General features: G+C 41.6%; 1 protein-coding gene across 1 annotated transcript; it reads right to left on the bottom strand.

Annotated features, from left to right (window-relative positions):
- Positions 1 to 362: 362 nt before the first annotated feature.
- Positions 363 to 8,515, bottom strand: LOC117464028 (uncharacterized). Its single transcript, XM_071206639.1, has 9 exons — positions 8,438 to 8,515; positions 3,857 to 3,916; positions 3,468 to 3,518; positions 3,159 to 3,230; positions 2,612 to 2,674; positions 2,420 to 2,494; positions 1,628 to 1,687; positions 1,456 to 1,518; positions 363 to 479 (listed from the first exon to the last, which is right to left on the bottom strand). Exons 1-9 carry the CDS (start codon positions 8,513 to 8,515, stop codon positions 363 to 365), a joined length of 639 nt encoding a protein of 212 aa, XP_071062740.1.
- Between the last annotated feature and the right edge of the window lie 7,303 nt (positions 8,516 to 15,818).

Genomic DNA, 15,818 nt, shown 5'->3' with positions numbered 1-15,818 from the left:
CAAAACAGTACATGCGCGCACGCGCGCACACACACACACACACACACACACACACACACACACACACACACACACACTATGCTACGCTGCTGCAAAGCTATTCTCTATTCAATTATTACGAATATTAAACGTGTCGCAGGTGCACATTTCTCAGAAATACACTCTGTGTGAACAGTCCCCGAGATAGAACATGTTTTCTGTGCAAAACAACTCCGAGCATTCTTTGTGCACGCTATTTTAAGAACATATTTATAAATGATCCTGATGCAATGTGTGGGGACACAATTGGCCATTTCCTGAAAAGCTGTGTGAACATGTCCTCAGCGTCCTCAGTGTAAATGGCGCGTACTGTATGCTCGTGTCTAGGCGTGAATGCACGCTGACCTAAATCTCTGACATACCATAGTGCTCTTCCTCGGGGCCTCGGCAGGCGGGCCCTTCACCTCAAGGACGGGGTCGACGTCAGCGTACCAGATCGACTGCAGACAGAGGGAGGCAGGTGTTGTTTTAACTAAGTGTTGCTAAAGATATGATCAATATCTACTATCTGTGTGGTGCAGTGGGTTGAGCGTTGGTGTTCGGATCAGGGGCGCACAGGTTCAAACCCCACTGCAGTCAGCATGTCGTTGTGTCCCTGAGACGCTTCACCCCAAAGTGCTCCTGTGGGGATTGTCCACAGTATTGAGTATGTAAGTCGCTTTGGATAGAAGCGTCTAACAAGTGACATGTAATGTACTGTAATCTATCTAAGTGGCTGTAAGGCAGGTCCTGGGACAGCTTTACTACGGTTGTGTGGTCTTTATTATTAAGAGTCACATTCTTAACGAAAATCTACTCACACGAAGTACTGATGCTGGTTATCCTGGGAAGAAAAAAAAGTTGGTCACAAAAAAGAAATCCAATGTATTATTATTATTATTATTAAAAAAGGGACCTATTGTGCTAATTTTCATAGTTCATACTTGCATTTTTTTTCTTCTGGAAGTAACTTTTCAGAATGTTTACATGCACCAAAACCTAAATAACACACTAAAGGGAAACCCCAAAAAACATAATAGGGCCCCGAACCGCCAGAGATTCTTTTATACCTAAAACCGCCACCGGGGTCAAATTGACCCGGTATTAGAATGCATTGATTTTCAAGGAGGCTGGGCGGAAATAGGTATAAATGGGTGCTATAACAACACACTTTCAGGAAAAGTCACGGAAAGTTACATCCAATAAAAAACAGCTCTGGGTCAAATTGACCCGATTGGCGGTTGTAGTGTTAAGTATAGACATCAAAAGAGCAATTTCCTCCTATTTATGTATTTATTTAAGTCTTGTTCTTACAGCTATGATGACCTGAGCACTTTTGTCATAAACAACAGATCAGGAGTTACATACCTACAGAGGGCTGTGATTAATGCATTTCAACTTCTCGATACCTTCAAAAAAAGAAAAGAATGCTCTTACCGTAAACCGTACCGGCGTCATCAACGCGGAAGAAGAGTCTATCTGACATTCTTCACCTGGCGTCTGCATCCAAACACAACAGAGGCTTCAACAACTAACCACAACTGAAAACTGAGCATGACAAATAAAACTGGTAATCCCACTTCAATGAGGTCAATCTTGTGTACAGTACCTGAGTGTGAGACTTAAACGGGTTCACTTTCTGCATCATGCCTTTAAACATCCCAGGGTTCTGAAATAAATACAGAACTGATGCAGTCAATACGGTGAGGATTTGAAATATCATGCATAACATTGAATATAACTGTGTAGAAGTAGAGAGAAATCACCAAGTATCTATCACTATGAGGACTTGTTCTGTTCTATGGCGCCCCCTTGTGGAAGTAGGGAGAATAACCCTGGCAGACAATATAACTTCTACCATCTTTGTTGGGTTGAACACTACGCAGAAAATAAGCATTCGCATGTTATTATAGGTATTTTCTCTGTGTGCGCTGTTATAAAATATGATTCAGATTTGTTATTAAACAAGGCACAGCGAATGTGGCAAATACTCTTGTTCTAAGACTTAAAAGGGCTTATTAAAAGGATAAAAGCCTCAGGTAAAAGTCATTTAATGTAATGTAAAGACCCCATATTAGTTAGTTGATGTACATAACTCGGAGAAATGTTACTTTTATTTTGCTTAAAGCTGAAGTGGGCAGTATATTTATGCCAATGTGCAGAAATACCATTATAAGTAGTATATCATAATTCAAGTAGTACACCTTCCCGAGTCTGAAAACAGAGCCACGAGGAGGTGCAGGAGTCCAGTTCTCTACAGCTACTTCAATAACAATATGCTCAAATGTTATTTATGGGTTGTTTGCCCAATCACACCCAAATGAACCTGCCTACTCCAGATTGAATGCCTTCAAAGACTGCATGGGGTGTGCTCATTGGCTGCTCATCTTAACAGATCTACCTGCTTCTCTGAGACGTTGGTATTGTCCAAACTGCCGCTGCTGGAGGAGAGGTCATCGTGAAGAGGCTGGTTATCCTGGGAAGAAAAAAATAACGGAGGATATCAAGGAGATTGTACGAAGCAAGCACATTTAATAACAATTGTCTCCTTTCCAAATGTCCTTAATGCTGACTTCAGAGTTAGAACTGGTACCTTTGGCTGTGAGGATTTGAACGGGTTGACTTTCTGCATCATTCCTGCAATCTTCCATGGATTCTAAATAGTAAAAACAGTGATTGGACGATGAAATTGAAGCATAACATTACATTTAGCTGACGCTTTTATCCAAAGCGACTTACAATAAGTGCGTTCGACCAACAAAATACAAACTTGAAGAAAACAGAATCATATAAGTACATCAGGTTTCATAGAGCAAAAACATTTCAAGTGCTACTCAACTGGCTTTCGATAAGCCAGCCCTTTATTAGTTTATAAGTGCTTTGTTAATAGTTCTATCGCTCTAAGTGGAGTCGAAAGAGATGAGTCTGCGCCGGAAGGTGTGTAAGCTTTCTGCTGTCCTGATGTCAATGGGGAGCTCATTCCACCATTTTGGAGCCAGGATAGCAAACCCACGTGTTTTTGCTGATGGGAACTTGGGTCCCCTTCGCAGCGAGGGTGCAGCGAGCCGTTTGGCACATAACATGTGAGGAGATGACAATGTGTAGTTAGCATGACTTTTGCATGAGACGACAATGTCTACCTGTTTGTCTTGAAGCTCATTTCCCGCCTCTGGAGGATCTGCAGAATCATCTGGAGGATCGCTCCGTGGCCCCTGAAGGAGAGAGAGGACAGTCAGAGGAAATAAGCACAAGATGAACCAAAAATTCTTTCTGTGTGAAAATCGTTTTTAATACGTTTCATTTTCTTTTTAAAATCGAAAAATATGTGTTTTTCAGCTCCAATTTAAAAAAAGTAGGGTGTTCAGTTAAATCGTTGACTAATATTTTCCTGAGATTTTGCACATTAGATTATTTCCAGGTGTATTGATAGTTTCATGTTGAAGATGTACCTGTGTGGAAGATTTGACCGGGTTGACTTTCTGCATCACCCCTTTCCTCTTCTGAAACACAACAATGCAAGGTCACCCCGGACATTTTTTACTAAGTCATTTGTACTTTTTTCGAGTACTTGAAGTATCTCCTATTGTTCACATTCGTAGATGTTTCAAAGTAAGAGACTTAAAACTGGGGATTGGAAATGTATCCCGGGTCTATTTTTAAAATATGATGAGATTTCCTTATTAGATCAAGCCTGATATTTTGTCTTGCCTCACAGCAGCTCCAATTACAACATCAACAAGGACAAGGACACCGACTTTTAACATAACATGACGACCGAGGACAATATGTTCCAGTCTCTTTAACACTCTTTTTCAATGAGGATGACTGGCTCTCTCACCTGATTAGAGTCTGACACTGTTCCTTGTTCCAAAGACTCTGAAGACGCAGCTTTAGAGACCTGAGTGAGAAACACAACAGCTGATTGGACATCTTATCGTCTCACACAGACCCTCCATTATCAGTGTTACCATTACAACTGTGACATGCACGGTGCTGTGGTCACCAATGCCAACCATATTCTTTACGAAGAGTGGGAATTTATTATTTTTGAGCTGAATCAACACAGATTATATTTGACTGGAATTTCTCCAGAACACTAAAAGTCTTCAAGGAAACTCAGCCAGGACAGAACCCTGATGTATAAGCCTAAAACCCTCAGCAATATGTATAATAAAGTCAATACAATTTGAAATGTTATAATAACCAAGATGTCGTTTAACTTGAAACTGATGTTACTGCTATATCATATTATAGAGCCATAATAGAAGAACCCCTTCACCAATTAACAATAAGATTGTTATAGTTTCCTTAACAATTATGTATGTTACGAATGTTGTTAATATCCAAGGAAGTTATTTAGAAACCACAATCTGGTCAAAGAGAGTTAAGTGAGCAGTGACATCATCTCCGTACAGGTACAGTAAATTCCACTAACAGGCTTTTTCTAAAATGTTTCTTATAACCTAGCCTCAGTCTTGTACATGTACATACATGTATATTTCCACAGGTCCCTAAAAAAACTGCAGTCATAGAACCACTCTTAAAAAGAACAATCTAGACGCTTCACCAATTAACAATTGCAGGCCCATATCAAACCTCCCATTTCTAGGTAAAGTGGTTTTTCAACAGCTGAATACCTTCTTGGATCTAAATAACTGTTTTGATGTGTTCCAGTCAGGCTTTCCACCGTACCACAGAACTGAGACTTCTCCTTTTAAGGTCTTTAATGATATCCAGTTAAACACAGACAGTGGTTGAATCTCAGTGTTAGTATAATTAGAACTCAGCGCTGCATTTGACACTGTTGACCAAACCATATTACTAGACTGACTGGAAAACGGGGTGGGACTCTGGCACGGTTCTAAACTGGTTTGAATCCTACTCAAAGGACAGGAAAACGTTGTTGCTATAGGTAACTACACATCTGAGTTGACAAATATGACGTGTGGGGTTTCCCAAGGCTCCATCCTGGGGCCTCTTCTCTTTAACATCTACATTCTTCCACTGGCTCAGATAATAGAAAACAACAAAATAAGTTACTTTTGCTACACCAATGACACATACGTACATTTACATAACCACTTCTCCATGGGACTATGGTCCAATTCAAGCACGCATAGAATTTACCTCAACTGTCATAATCTGCTCCATCATTCACCAGTAGTTTTCCATTCACCTGTCTCACCTGTTTTCCACACCCACTCGTTAGCTCACTCTCTTTCTCTTCTGCACCCATTAGCTTCTGCCAGTATTTAAACTCGCACCTTACACACACTCTTTGCCAGATTGTACTTTGCCTCATGCTTGTCTTTCCCGCGTTTGATACCAGATTGCCTACCCGGTTCCGACCCTCCCTGTCCTCGATCTGCCTGCTCTGCCTGTTCCCTGATCCTGCCTGTCCCTCGACTATCCTGTCTGGCCTGTTATCCGACCCTGCCTGTATCTACGCTGACCGCCTCGCTTACTCCCTGACTCTCGAGTGCTGCATTTGGGTTCTCCTTAAGATTGTGACAGAACAATCTGGCCAGAACATGGACCCAGCGCACTCCTCTTCACCAAGAGACCGTTTCTAGTGTGCGGAAAAGTACACGTCCTACCGTCCGGGACGTGTTATTTACAATATCGGACAAGTAGATCTGTCAATTGACTTGTGTGGTGGACAAGTGACGTTTATTGACAAATTATTGATACATTCAGTTTACAAAAGGCAGAAATCATTCGCAAATTGTACGTGTACGCCATAGTTCATTTACAAATGTTAGTTTCATTTCTGCTTGTCGATTTCTAAGGAAATGCATCTCGCCACTTTCTGTACAGTTAGACGGGGCGGGGCGGGACGTGTAGCACAGTGGCAGGGTTGGGAAGCAAAACTCGGTTCCGAGTAGGAACAAATAACAATTGTCCGGTACCGGGATTAATAAGAGTTGTGAGGACTGGAGGCGAGGCCGAGCCCCGCGGACTGCAGCTCTCTCATATGCTCCGTATCAGCTGATCGCTGCTCGGTGCAGCTCAGCATCTCTCTCTCTCTCTCTTTCTACACACAGCGGATCCGCTGCCCGTTTAACAGCCTCATCTTTGTCAACCTTTCTTATGTTCTTTCTCTAACACGTGAATAAAGGTTATTAAAGGAATGGTATGCTCATGACACTCATTTTTAAATAATTATCATCCGATAAAACAGACCAGTCTCTGCCAGTCTCTCTTTTTTTTTTTTTAATCCGATGACATTATCAGTGATTTTAAACTGATTATATACCGAAATAACATCAACACTGTGGGCGCAGCCATTTTCCGGACGTGACGTAAACCATGCGTTTGGTTTTCGAAGACACGTTGATCTCCATGTTATTTACTGTAGTTTCTCTCTTCAAATATGCCTCACTGTATCGCGAAATATTGCCACAATTCTGATAGGAACAATCCACGGAATGCTCGGTTCCATCTGTGGCCAAAAGGTAAGCGTAAGAAGTACATTCGGAGGCAGTGGCTAGCGAAATGTGGCCGGCCCGAACCGAAAGATTCACAGGCTCATGTATGCAGCGAACATTTCAAATTTCCGGACGACTACTCTGAGAGTATGATAAAACATAACATGGGATTTATGGAACAACCATTACTTAATGGAGATGCAGTACCATCGGTCTTTCTGGTGTCATCACCGACCAGGACACCAGTTCGGCCAGTTGAGAAATCGCCCTCTGCAAGTGTGAAGCGACGGAGGAGCGCTCGGAGTAAGAATAAGGTATGTTATAGCGCATTTCCATTGCAGCGGCTAGCCCCGTTTTAACGTCCTTTAGCGTCCAGGCCAGGACAGTTTTTGGTGGCCTTTCCATATAGCGTAGTACCGGCTAGTGTGTATTTTACCCCAGTTTTTTCCGGCCCCATAAAATCGTGATTCTTTGGCCAGGGACAACGAAGCTGAGTATGCTAAACTAGAGAGGGAATCGCTAGCAAGGGTGGTACTACATGCATACATATAGTATCTTATATCATCTTCCCATTATACACACATGCATTTCCAAACATTTGGACTACCTATGTTGCAAATGTATTATCTTTTCAATTTACACACGGCATCTATTGCACGTCTGTCCGTCCTGGGAGAGGGATCCCTCCTCTGTTGCTCTCCCTGAGGTTTCTCCCATGTTCCCTTTAAACTGTGGGTTTTCTTCGGAAGTTTTTCCTTGTACGATGTGAGGGTCTAAGGACAGAGGGTGTCGTATTGTCATACTGATATGTATGGCTGAATTCCCCCATCCAATCTCTTCACATTGGTCAAAACTTGTTCCTCTGCTGACGAGTCCGAACTGAAATACTCCACCATGTTTCCGTGTGTTGACAAAGTGAACGCATGGATGACGTCACGACCATCACGTGACTACTGAAAATGGCAAACATGGCGGCGGCCAGACGGAATATACAGGTCTTGATAAAAAAGAGCTATAAAATCATTATTTACCGGGGAATATCGCTGATCTCTTCAGGGTATGGTTTAAACATAACGTTTCACTAAATACTGAAGTTTTGATTAATTATCTAATGAGTGGACCATTCCTTTAAGCGTTTTAGCTCCTGTGTTGTTAATATTGACCGCCATTTCCTTTATGAAGTGAAGCAGCCTCCCTGTCTGTGTCCTCGCGCTGTCCTCACATCCCCGGACCCCCAGACTCGGAGGAGCACAGGGATGTCAGTATTGTTTATGAAGCAGGGTATAGAAAGTAGCTACATTATTGAAATGAAAATACTATTTATTTACTTTTACAAACAGTGAGCAGCTGCAGCATGTGCATTGCAGGACATGTGTAAGCGTGCAAGCGTCTTTGAGTTGTAGAAAAGCGCTAGGCCTATAGGCTATAAATATAATGTATTATTATTAGGTTATGTCCTATGTGTTGGACATGTGTGGTTGTCTCACAGGCAGGTTGCAGTGTAACATCAGAGGAGACTGGGCCAATTGTACATTCTCAAACTGCATCACTTAGAACTAACTAAACAATCCATAGATTATGTTTATATAATTGTATTCAATAACTGTAAGAAATTAAACAGTATGAAGTTATTTGTAAATCGGAATACATTTGACTTAATGTTTTCATAAATATATTTTTCTCCCATTTTGACTTATCTTTACCCTCTCAAAGAACCGGAATCGAGAACCGAAAATAACCGGAATCGAAAAGCAGAACTGGAATCGTTAAAATCCAAACGATATCCAACCCTATGTGTGATGCAGTAAAATCTTACCGCTCACTTTCGTTAGCGGTGTTGTAAAAACCGTGGGAAAATGTAAAATACGAAGAAGAAGATTCCAGTGGCCCTAATTTTTGTCCATTCTGGACGAGTGAAAAATGTATTCGGACAAGTAAATTGCCAAACTCACTTGTCCATGGACAAGTACTCTCTAAAAACTTTTTCTCACACTAGTTTCGAGAGAGTGGAGGACGCTCTCCAGAGGCAGGAAGCCTCGATAGCCGCCCTGGCCACCGAGGCTCATCATGCTAACTCTTCACATGACCAGAACCTAACCTATTTATCTGCGCAGCTACAGCAGCTAACGGCTACTGTGCAGCAGCTAGTGGCAGGAGTGGCCGCTCCAGCGCCTCTTCCTATACCGTCGACACCCGCTTCTGCATCACCTCTGATGGGATTTACTCCGGAGCCTCGGGTGGGAACTCCGGAGCGCTACGCCGGGGAACCGGAGGGCTGCAGCCCGTTTCTTACGAACTGTTCTATCCTGTTTGCGCTGCAGCCACACACTTTCGCTTCTGAAGCGAGATGGGTCTGGCTCCGCAAGGAGGCGGATCGTATAGGGGCGGATCGTATAGGGACGTTTCCTAACCTTTTTTTATCCAATAGAATAATGACACTCAGCAGAAATACATACTGTAGGTGGCAGTAATGCAATTTAAGGGATTCCAGCGGCTTTTATAAATCCTCGCAGAAGAATTCATTCGTTCTAGTGACATGGGAGCCTGCCTGCAGACCTCCACTCTCAGGACACCTCCACTGTCAGTACAGGAAGTGACGATTCTGACGCGTTTTTTTCCCGCCCACCGAAGGACTCGTTTGATGGAAGTTTTCAAATCACAATGGAGACTCATCACGGAGGTGATGAGTCCGCCCACCGTGCACTTTGGGTCGGCCTTGGTCAAGCCCTTTTGACCCCCCCAGCCTGGTTCTCGTAAACGTTTTTCGCTCAAATGACACCATGGAGGAATGTAACGGGAGTTGACAGGGGACTCTGCCCGCCTCACGAGTGCCTATTTTCGGACACTTTTTTTCACATTCCCCACGGCCTGTGTCCAGTCCCCCCCCCCCCCCCCACTCATCCCTATATTAACGGATTTTGACCATTTTTGTTGCATTTTTTTCCTCTCACTGATCGAATGGCAAACGCGACCCACTGTCGAAGGGCCTCCGCGCCGGCCGATATGAAGCGTGACCAAGACGCACCGTCCAGGGGTCCCACGGGTCCCCCAGCTGGAACCTCCCCACCTCCGCTGCGGTGCACCCGGCAAACACGGTTGTTTCTCGAACCTTCCACTGTTGTCTAGCGGGTGTAACTAAAATACAAGATGTCGTATTTAAATATATAAATAAATATATATATATATCTATATATATATAGATAATAAGTGTCAGTGCTATTTTATGTTGTATTAGCGTGCATTTCCTGTTCGGAAAGTGGTGCTGTACTGAGAGTAAACAATACAAGGTGTCCCTATTTTTATATATATCTATATATACTTTATGTATATAATAAGTGTCAGTACGATTTTATTTTGTATTTGCGTGCATTTCCTGTTCGGAAAGTGGCGCTGCGGCTGTACTGATAGTAACTACAATACAAGGTGTCCGTATATATCTATATATATAGATATATACATATGTATATAATAAGTGTCACGATCCGATTTTATTTTGTATTTGCGTGCATTTCCTGTTTGGAAAGTGGCACTGTGCTGATAGTGGTGATTTTATTTTGGAATTCTTAGCGTGCACTTCCTGTACTGACAGTGGAGGTGTCCTGAGAGTGGAGGTCTGCACCGGAACTGTCCTGAGAGTGGAGGTCTGCAGGCAGACCCCTCTCTCTAGTGATGGGAATTCCGGCTCTTCTTGGTGAGCCGGATCATTTGGCTCGGCTCACCAAGAAGAGCCGGCTCTTTCGGCTCCCAAAGGGCTCTTCAGTTTACCACATATTATACCTTTTAATTAAATCAAATGTAGCCCTGTTTTGACTAATGATTTATATGTGTACACATATATCACTTAAATTATTCAATACATCCTTTGTACTGAAGTATTCAAAAGTAAAAATTACATGTTTAATATAAATTATTTGCTGTGGCCAATTGTTTTCATTGCATTTACAGACCCGTGTAACTCTCTGATACCACCCAATGAATGCATTGACTTGCTTGTAGAACCACGCTACACAAAACAGATAGCAACACCTATAAAAACTATTTAAAAAAAGGGGCTACTGTATCAACCTATATAAAGTATATAAATATAGTTGTTCTCCCTGCAGGAGAGGGGAGCGTGCTTTTAGATCAGCTGCTAGGCTGCAGCGGGGAGAAGAGGCACAAAGAGATCTCCGTCCTCCGTGTTTTATTCTTATAGAAGTAAGAAGAGAAGTAACGGGGCAGAAACCCTCCTTTTTACGCAGCGGTCCAGACATAGACATCAAACGGCGACACATATTCAGTGTGCAGTTCCTTTGGCATTAGGGTAGGGATCAGGCCCGGTTCTACAGAGGTGCATAAGGGTGCATTGCACCCTCAGTTGAGTCGTTATGCACCCTCATTTTAAAAGGAAAAAAAAAGGAAAAGTCAAAAATATTACATATATTATAATAATAACAATAATAACAATAACAAGAAGAAGAAGAAGAAGAAGAAGAAGAAGAAGAAGAAGAAGAAGAAGAAGAAGAAGAAGAAGAAGAAGAAGAAGAAGAAGAAGAATATAGTTGAAATAAAATAAATTGTAATTGTGGTTAAATAACATTGTCTGCTGCATTTATTTGGTCAATTTGAACGGTAAGTAACGTCATCGCGTTTGTCATCTGCAAGGTGCTGACACAGCAGTCGGTGATGGACATCAGCAAATGGTTAAAACAACCAGCCCTTATCGCCAGCAGTAACACTGCATCTACTGGAGGTAATAACAGTTCAGATCATGGGGACATTACGTTACCCGCGGCCACTGTTGTGGACACTAACGTCCTCCCGCCCGACTCGCCGGCTTTGCCCACCTCGCCCACGGAGGCGGAGCAGACGTCTTTGTTGCCCCAAATACTGCCACCCCTCGCGGCCCGCAAGTGCCAGAGGACCTCGGCAAAACAGAGTCTGCCCAGGTATATTTAAAAAAGTACCCAACTCGCCTGTACAGTGGGGTAAGGCGCTCATTTTGCAGCTCATGGTTTCAAAACAGATTGGCTCTAAAAAAAGATGCCATCTTCTGCTTTGCATGTAGACATTTCGGTTCAAGTACGTCAGATGCCTTCACCACAACTGGCTACAACAACTGGCGCCATGCTGTTGTACGTGATAAGGGACTGGGAAGGCATGAATCATGCAAAGAGCACAGATCCATAGATCTCTTCATTTTGCTCTCAAAGTGCACCAGATTGATGCTTTGAACTTCAATATTACAAAAAAAAAAAAAAAAAAACTTCCCGGGGGAGCATGCCCCCGGACCCCCCTAGAGGAGGTGAGGACCCCCCCTAGAGGGTGTTAGGTCCACTCCCCACTTATAAAAATAGCACTTTAACACTGCACCCTCTCTAATCTCAGATGCACCCTGAGTCATTTTGTTCTGGAACCGGGCCTGGTAGGGACATAGATACTTTCCAAGGTTTATTGAATTGTGAATTGTGCTACTTTTAAAGCAAGCAACGATGTTTTCAAATCTGTAATCAAAAAGCTCCTCAAAAACACTATAGAAGCAGTTCCTGCCGTTGTTACGTTAGTTCAAACAGTAACAACGGACTACTTTTCTTAGCGGATGCATGTCCATTTAAATCAATACATAAAACTATTTTTTAATTTTTTAATCTTTTTCTAAATCCATAAAAGAATTTCAATTATTATTGGGAGTCATGTCGTTACTTTGTTAAGAATGTGGCCATGTATAATAAGCGGGATAATGTCCACATTGCACATTGCATAATGTGCCTTCATGCCGATCTAGATCCCTCCGCAAAAACAGACACGGAGACTGATACCAGATTGCCTACCCGGTTCCGACCCTGCCTGTCCTCGATCTGCCTGCTCTGCCTGTTCCCTGATCCTGCCTGTCCCTCGACTATCCTGTCTGGCCTGTTATCCGACCCTGCCTGTATCTACGCTGACCGCCTCGCTTACTCCCTGACTCTCTGCCTGTCCCTGACTCACCTTCTGCCCGCTGTCCTCCGGTTGGTATTCCTCAAATCCAGTGGAATCTCCAATAAAGTCTATTACCAATTCTCCTTGGTTTCTCGAGTGCTGCATTTGAGTTCTCCTTAAGATTGTGACATCAACATAATGCCGCTGGTTTATAAACCACTGAAAGAGCCAAAAATAAATGTCTGATCTTCTGCTACATTCTGAACTAGCCAGACCTCTCAGGTCGTCTGGGACGGGTCTGCTTTCTGTCCCCAGAGTTAGAACTAAACATGAAGAAATAGCGTTCAGTTATTATTCTTCATATATCTGAAACAAACTACCAGAAGACTGCACCTCCGCTGCAACTCATAGCTCTTTTAAATCCAGGCTGAAGACCATTCTTTTTGATGCTGCTTTTAATCTTCAACTGCACTGTAGCTTTTATACTTGTATTTTAGACCTGCATTATTCTATATAAGCTTATTTGATTATTTGTATTGTTTAATGACTTTTTTTTTAGATGTCTTTTTATAATGTTATTCCGCTGCACTATTGCTGTACCTTTGCTCGTAATGTTTGTTCACTTTTGTAATGCACTTTGAATTGCATTGTGTTGAAAGTTGCTACATACAGAAACGTACCCTGCCTTACATTCCATCACTAATGATTGAGCATTATTCTTTTATACACAGCTCCACCTAAAAAAACGATGCATTTATGTCTGAGAACGTGTTTTTCTTGTTTTGGCTCTGAAATCGTATCTGTACTTGGCACAACCCCCTTTAGTTTAAATATATGTATGGACACGGAGGGCATAGGTATCACATATTTACCTGGGATCCTGCTAAGAACATCCTAAGTGCAAGTGGTCCCTCTGTGACACCTGAGACTAAAACTACACAAGATCAAAGAACTGAGCATCCTTTTGCTTCTTCACCCGAATTCCCTGACCGTTGGAAGTGCAGAAAAAAAAGGTAAGCTTAAATAATGCAACAAATTGACATCTGTTGCTTCTGGATGAAAGCTTGTAATTGAACTCTACTATAATTAAAATGTCGTTTGAAGTGAAACATAACTTAATATGTAAGATATAAAATACATCACCGAATTACATTTTCAGTGACTTAAATCATCACAATTAGCAACACTTAAATAATTAAAAACTCATATAAAGTTAAATATATAATGATAAATCTATATTTATTTATATTTTAGATGAACTGTTTTCAGTTCATTTTACAGTTCATTTTTACATAAATATAGTTAAAGTATAGTCAAATGTTACTGATAATTGTATTCAGTTTAATACAGTAAATAACTTTAATATATGGTGCTTAGTTTTATAAAATTGGGTTCAATAATGATTTGTTTTTATTTTAGTTACATCTAGCCTATTGCACGTTCTCTTCAACAACCCCTGAAGCAACACATCCTCACTCCCAGGTCGGCCTATGTTGACGTTATGTCAAGTCCCCTGCTGGCTTTTTCTAACGCAAGGGGGGGGCCTAAGAGTCCATTTTCAACGCAAGGGGGGGGGGCGGGGGCCTTAGCGTCCATTTTCAGCTTTCCGGGATGTCCATGTGCTTCTATGGACGCTCATGGAAGCACGGCATTCGTTTGTGTCGACTGCCCTTAAAGGCAATGAGAGCGTCCATTCTCATTGGATAACGGAGAATTGTACACCCGGAAGTAAGTATTCCCCTTACTGTCGATTGATTTTACAGTGATATCTGCACTACTCATCGACTAAAAAACACCAGATTATCCTTGTTAATTACACAACATTGATTGGTTTAAATTGTGTGCAATGCTTTTGTATTTTTCCCCTTCGATTCGGAGAAACAAATATTTGTTCGGAGTAAAGGATGGCAGAAGACACTACACTACCCAGAATCCCCAGCTATCGTTTGGACTACACCATGTGCTCTGTTTGACAAACCCCGTGATAGTCCTCAAGCTCTGTGATTGGAGAGTGTGCTCTGAGGGTTAAGCCGATTCTCGAACAGCACTTGAAATGGGATGGAACCACGGCAGACTGTTCAAAACTGGATTTGAACGGGTCCACCGCGTCCCCCCCTCCCCCACCCCGTCCCCAGAACTACACATGCTGGCTATTCTGTTTCGCAACATGTTCTCTATATGGCACGTCTCTACTGGGAGTTGTAGTTTTAAAAAACGTTTTCGTATTTCCCATAATAAGAAGTTGCCAGTATTAAACTGTGTACATCCCTGGAGGTTTAGGGGATAGGAAACACTCACATTTAACATATAATTAATAAATGGGTGAAAATTGCTCGTGCCCATAATGGGCAGCATTAATATATATACACACATGCCAGCTAAGGTCAGAAGAGCTTTATTTAACAGCTGGTCTTATGTTTGTGAACCCTCCTCTTGTTCATTGATAACATTACATTAATTGATAAGCCTGAAACATGCACATTTTTCAAATATGGCAGTAGCCATCGATCAGCTTAAGATAAGATATACTTTATTGATCCCACGTTGGAACATTTGCGTTACATCAGCATGTGTAACAGTTGTAATGCAGTGGTGTTTATTTGTAAATCATTTAGTATAATCACACAAATTCTGTGTTTTATATTTAACAATTCTGTGTTCTTTATTTATTGATTGTTCAATACCTGACAAGGCCGGAGATGAAATATCTGCATACATCTTATAAGAGTATAATACATTATGTATAATATCAGTTAAAATAAGTGCTTCAACATAGTTAACATTGCTGGAGGTATGCACACATATTGAGAGATGTCTTGTAATGCACTATTGAGGAACCTGCGACCCAAGTTTTTCATTCAGTGCAGAACTACACCATAGTTGTGTAGGCCTATATGATATGTCAATAAACCTTAGAAAATCTTGAAATCTTGAACGGGATGTACAAAATAGTCATTATATACAGTCTTTAATTAACTATTAGTAGAGAATAACGAGTAATGAATATACTTTATAAGGATCCTATTAATATCTAATAATACAAATAATGAAATTCAATAACATGCTTTAACCACTAGGTGTCCCTTTATATCAGCTGTGCACCTTTATGGTGTAAATACAGCCTATCTACCAATTGGATCAAATATAAAAGTCAGCCGAATTAGTGTTGATACTGCAAGGAGACGTATTGTGTGAAAAGAAATGTAAGATGTTGTTTAATGGCTGATATATTTATGATCCACGTCACGTTTTCAGTTCCTCATGTTTGTCTAGAGGTCTTCTCATAAGATAAGATAAGATAAGATAAGATAAGACTTTATTCATCCCGAAGGAAATTGTTGTGCCAGAGTAACAGTAACAGTAACGAAATACAACAAACACAATAAACACAGCAGAAAAAGAGCAATCAAACATCCACCTACAACATGAAACATAGAAACATAGATGGTCACACAATCAATGCAATCATTATTA

Source organism: Pseudochaenichthys georgianus, chromosome 18 (assembly GCF_902827115.2).
Source record: "Pseudochaenichthys georgianus chromosome 18, fPseGeo1.2, whole genome shotgun sequence".
Classification (NCBI taxonomy): Eukaryota; Metazoa; Chordata; class Actinopteri; order Perciformes; family Channichthyidae; genus Pseudochaenichthys; species Pseudochaenichthys georgianus.
This window is presented reverse-complemented; position numbering and strand designations above follow the sequence as displayed.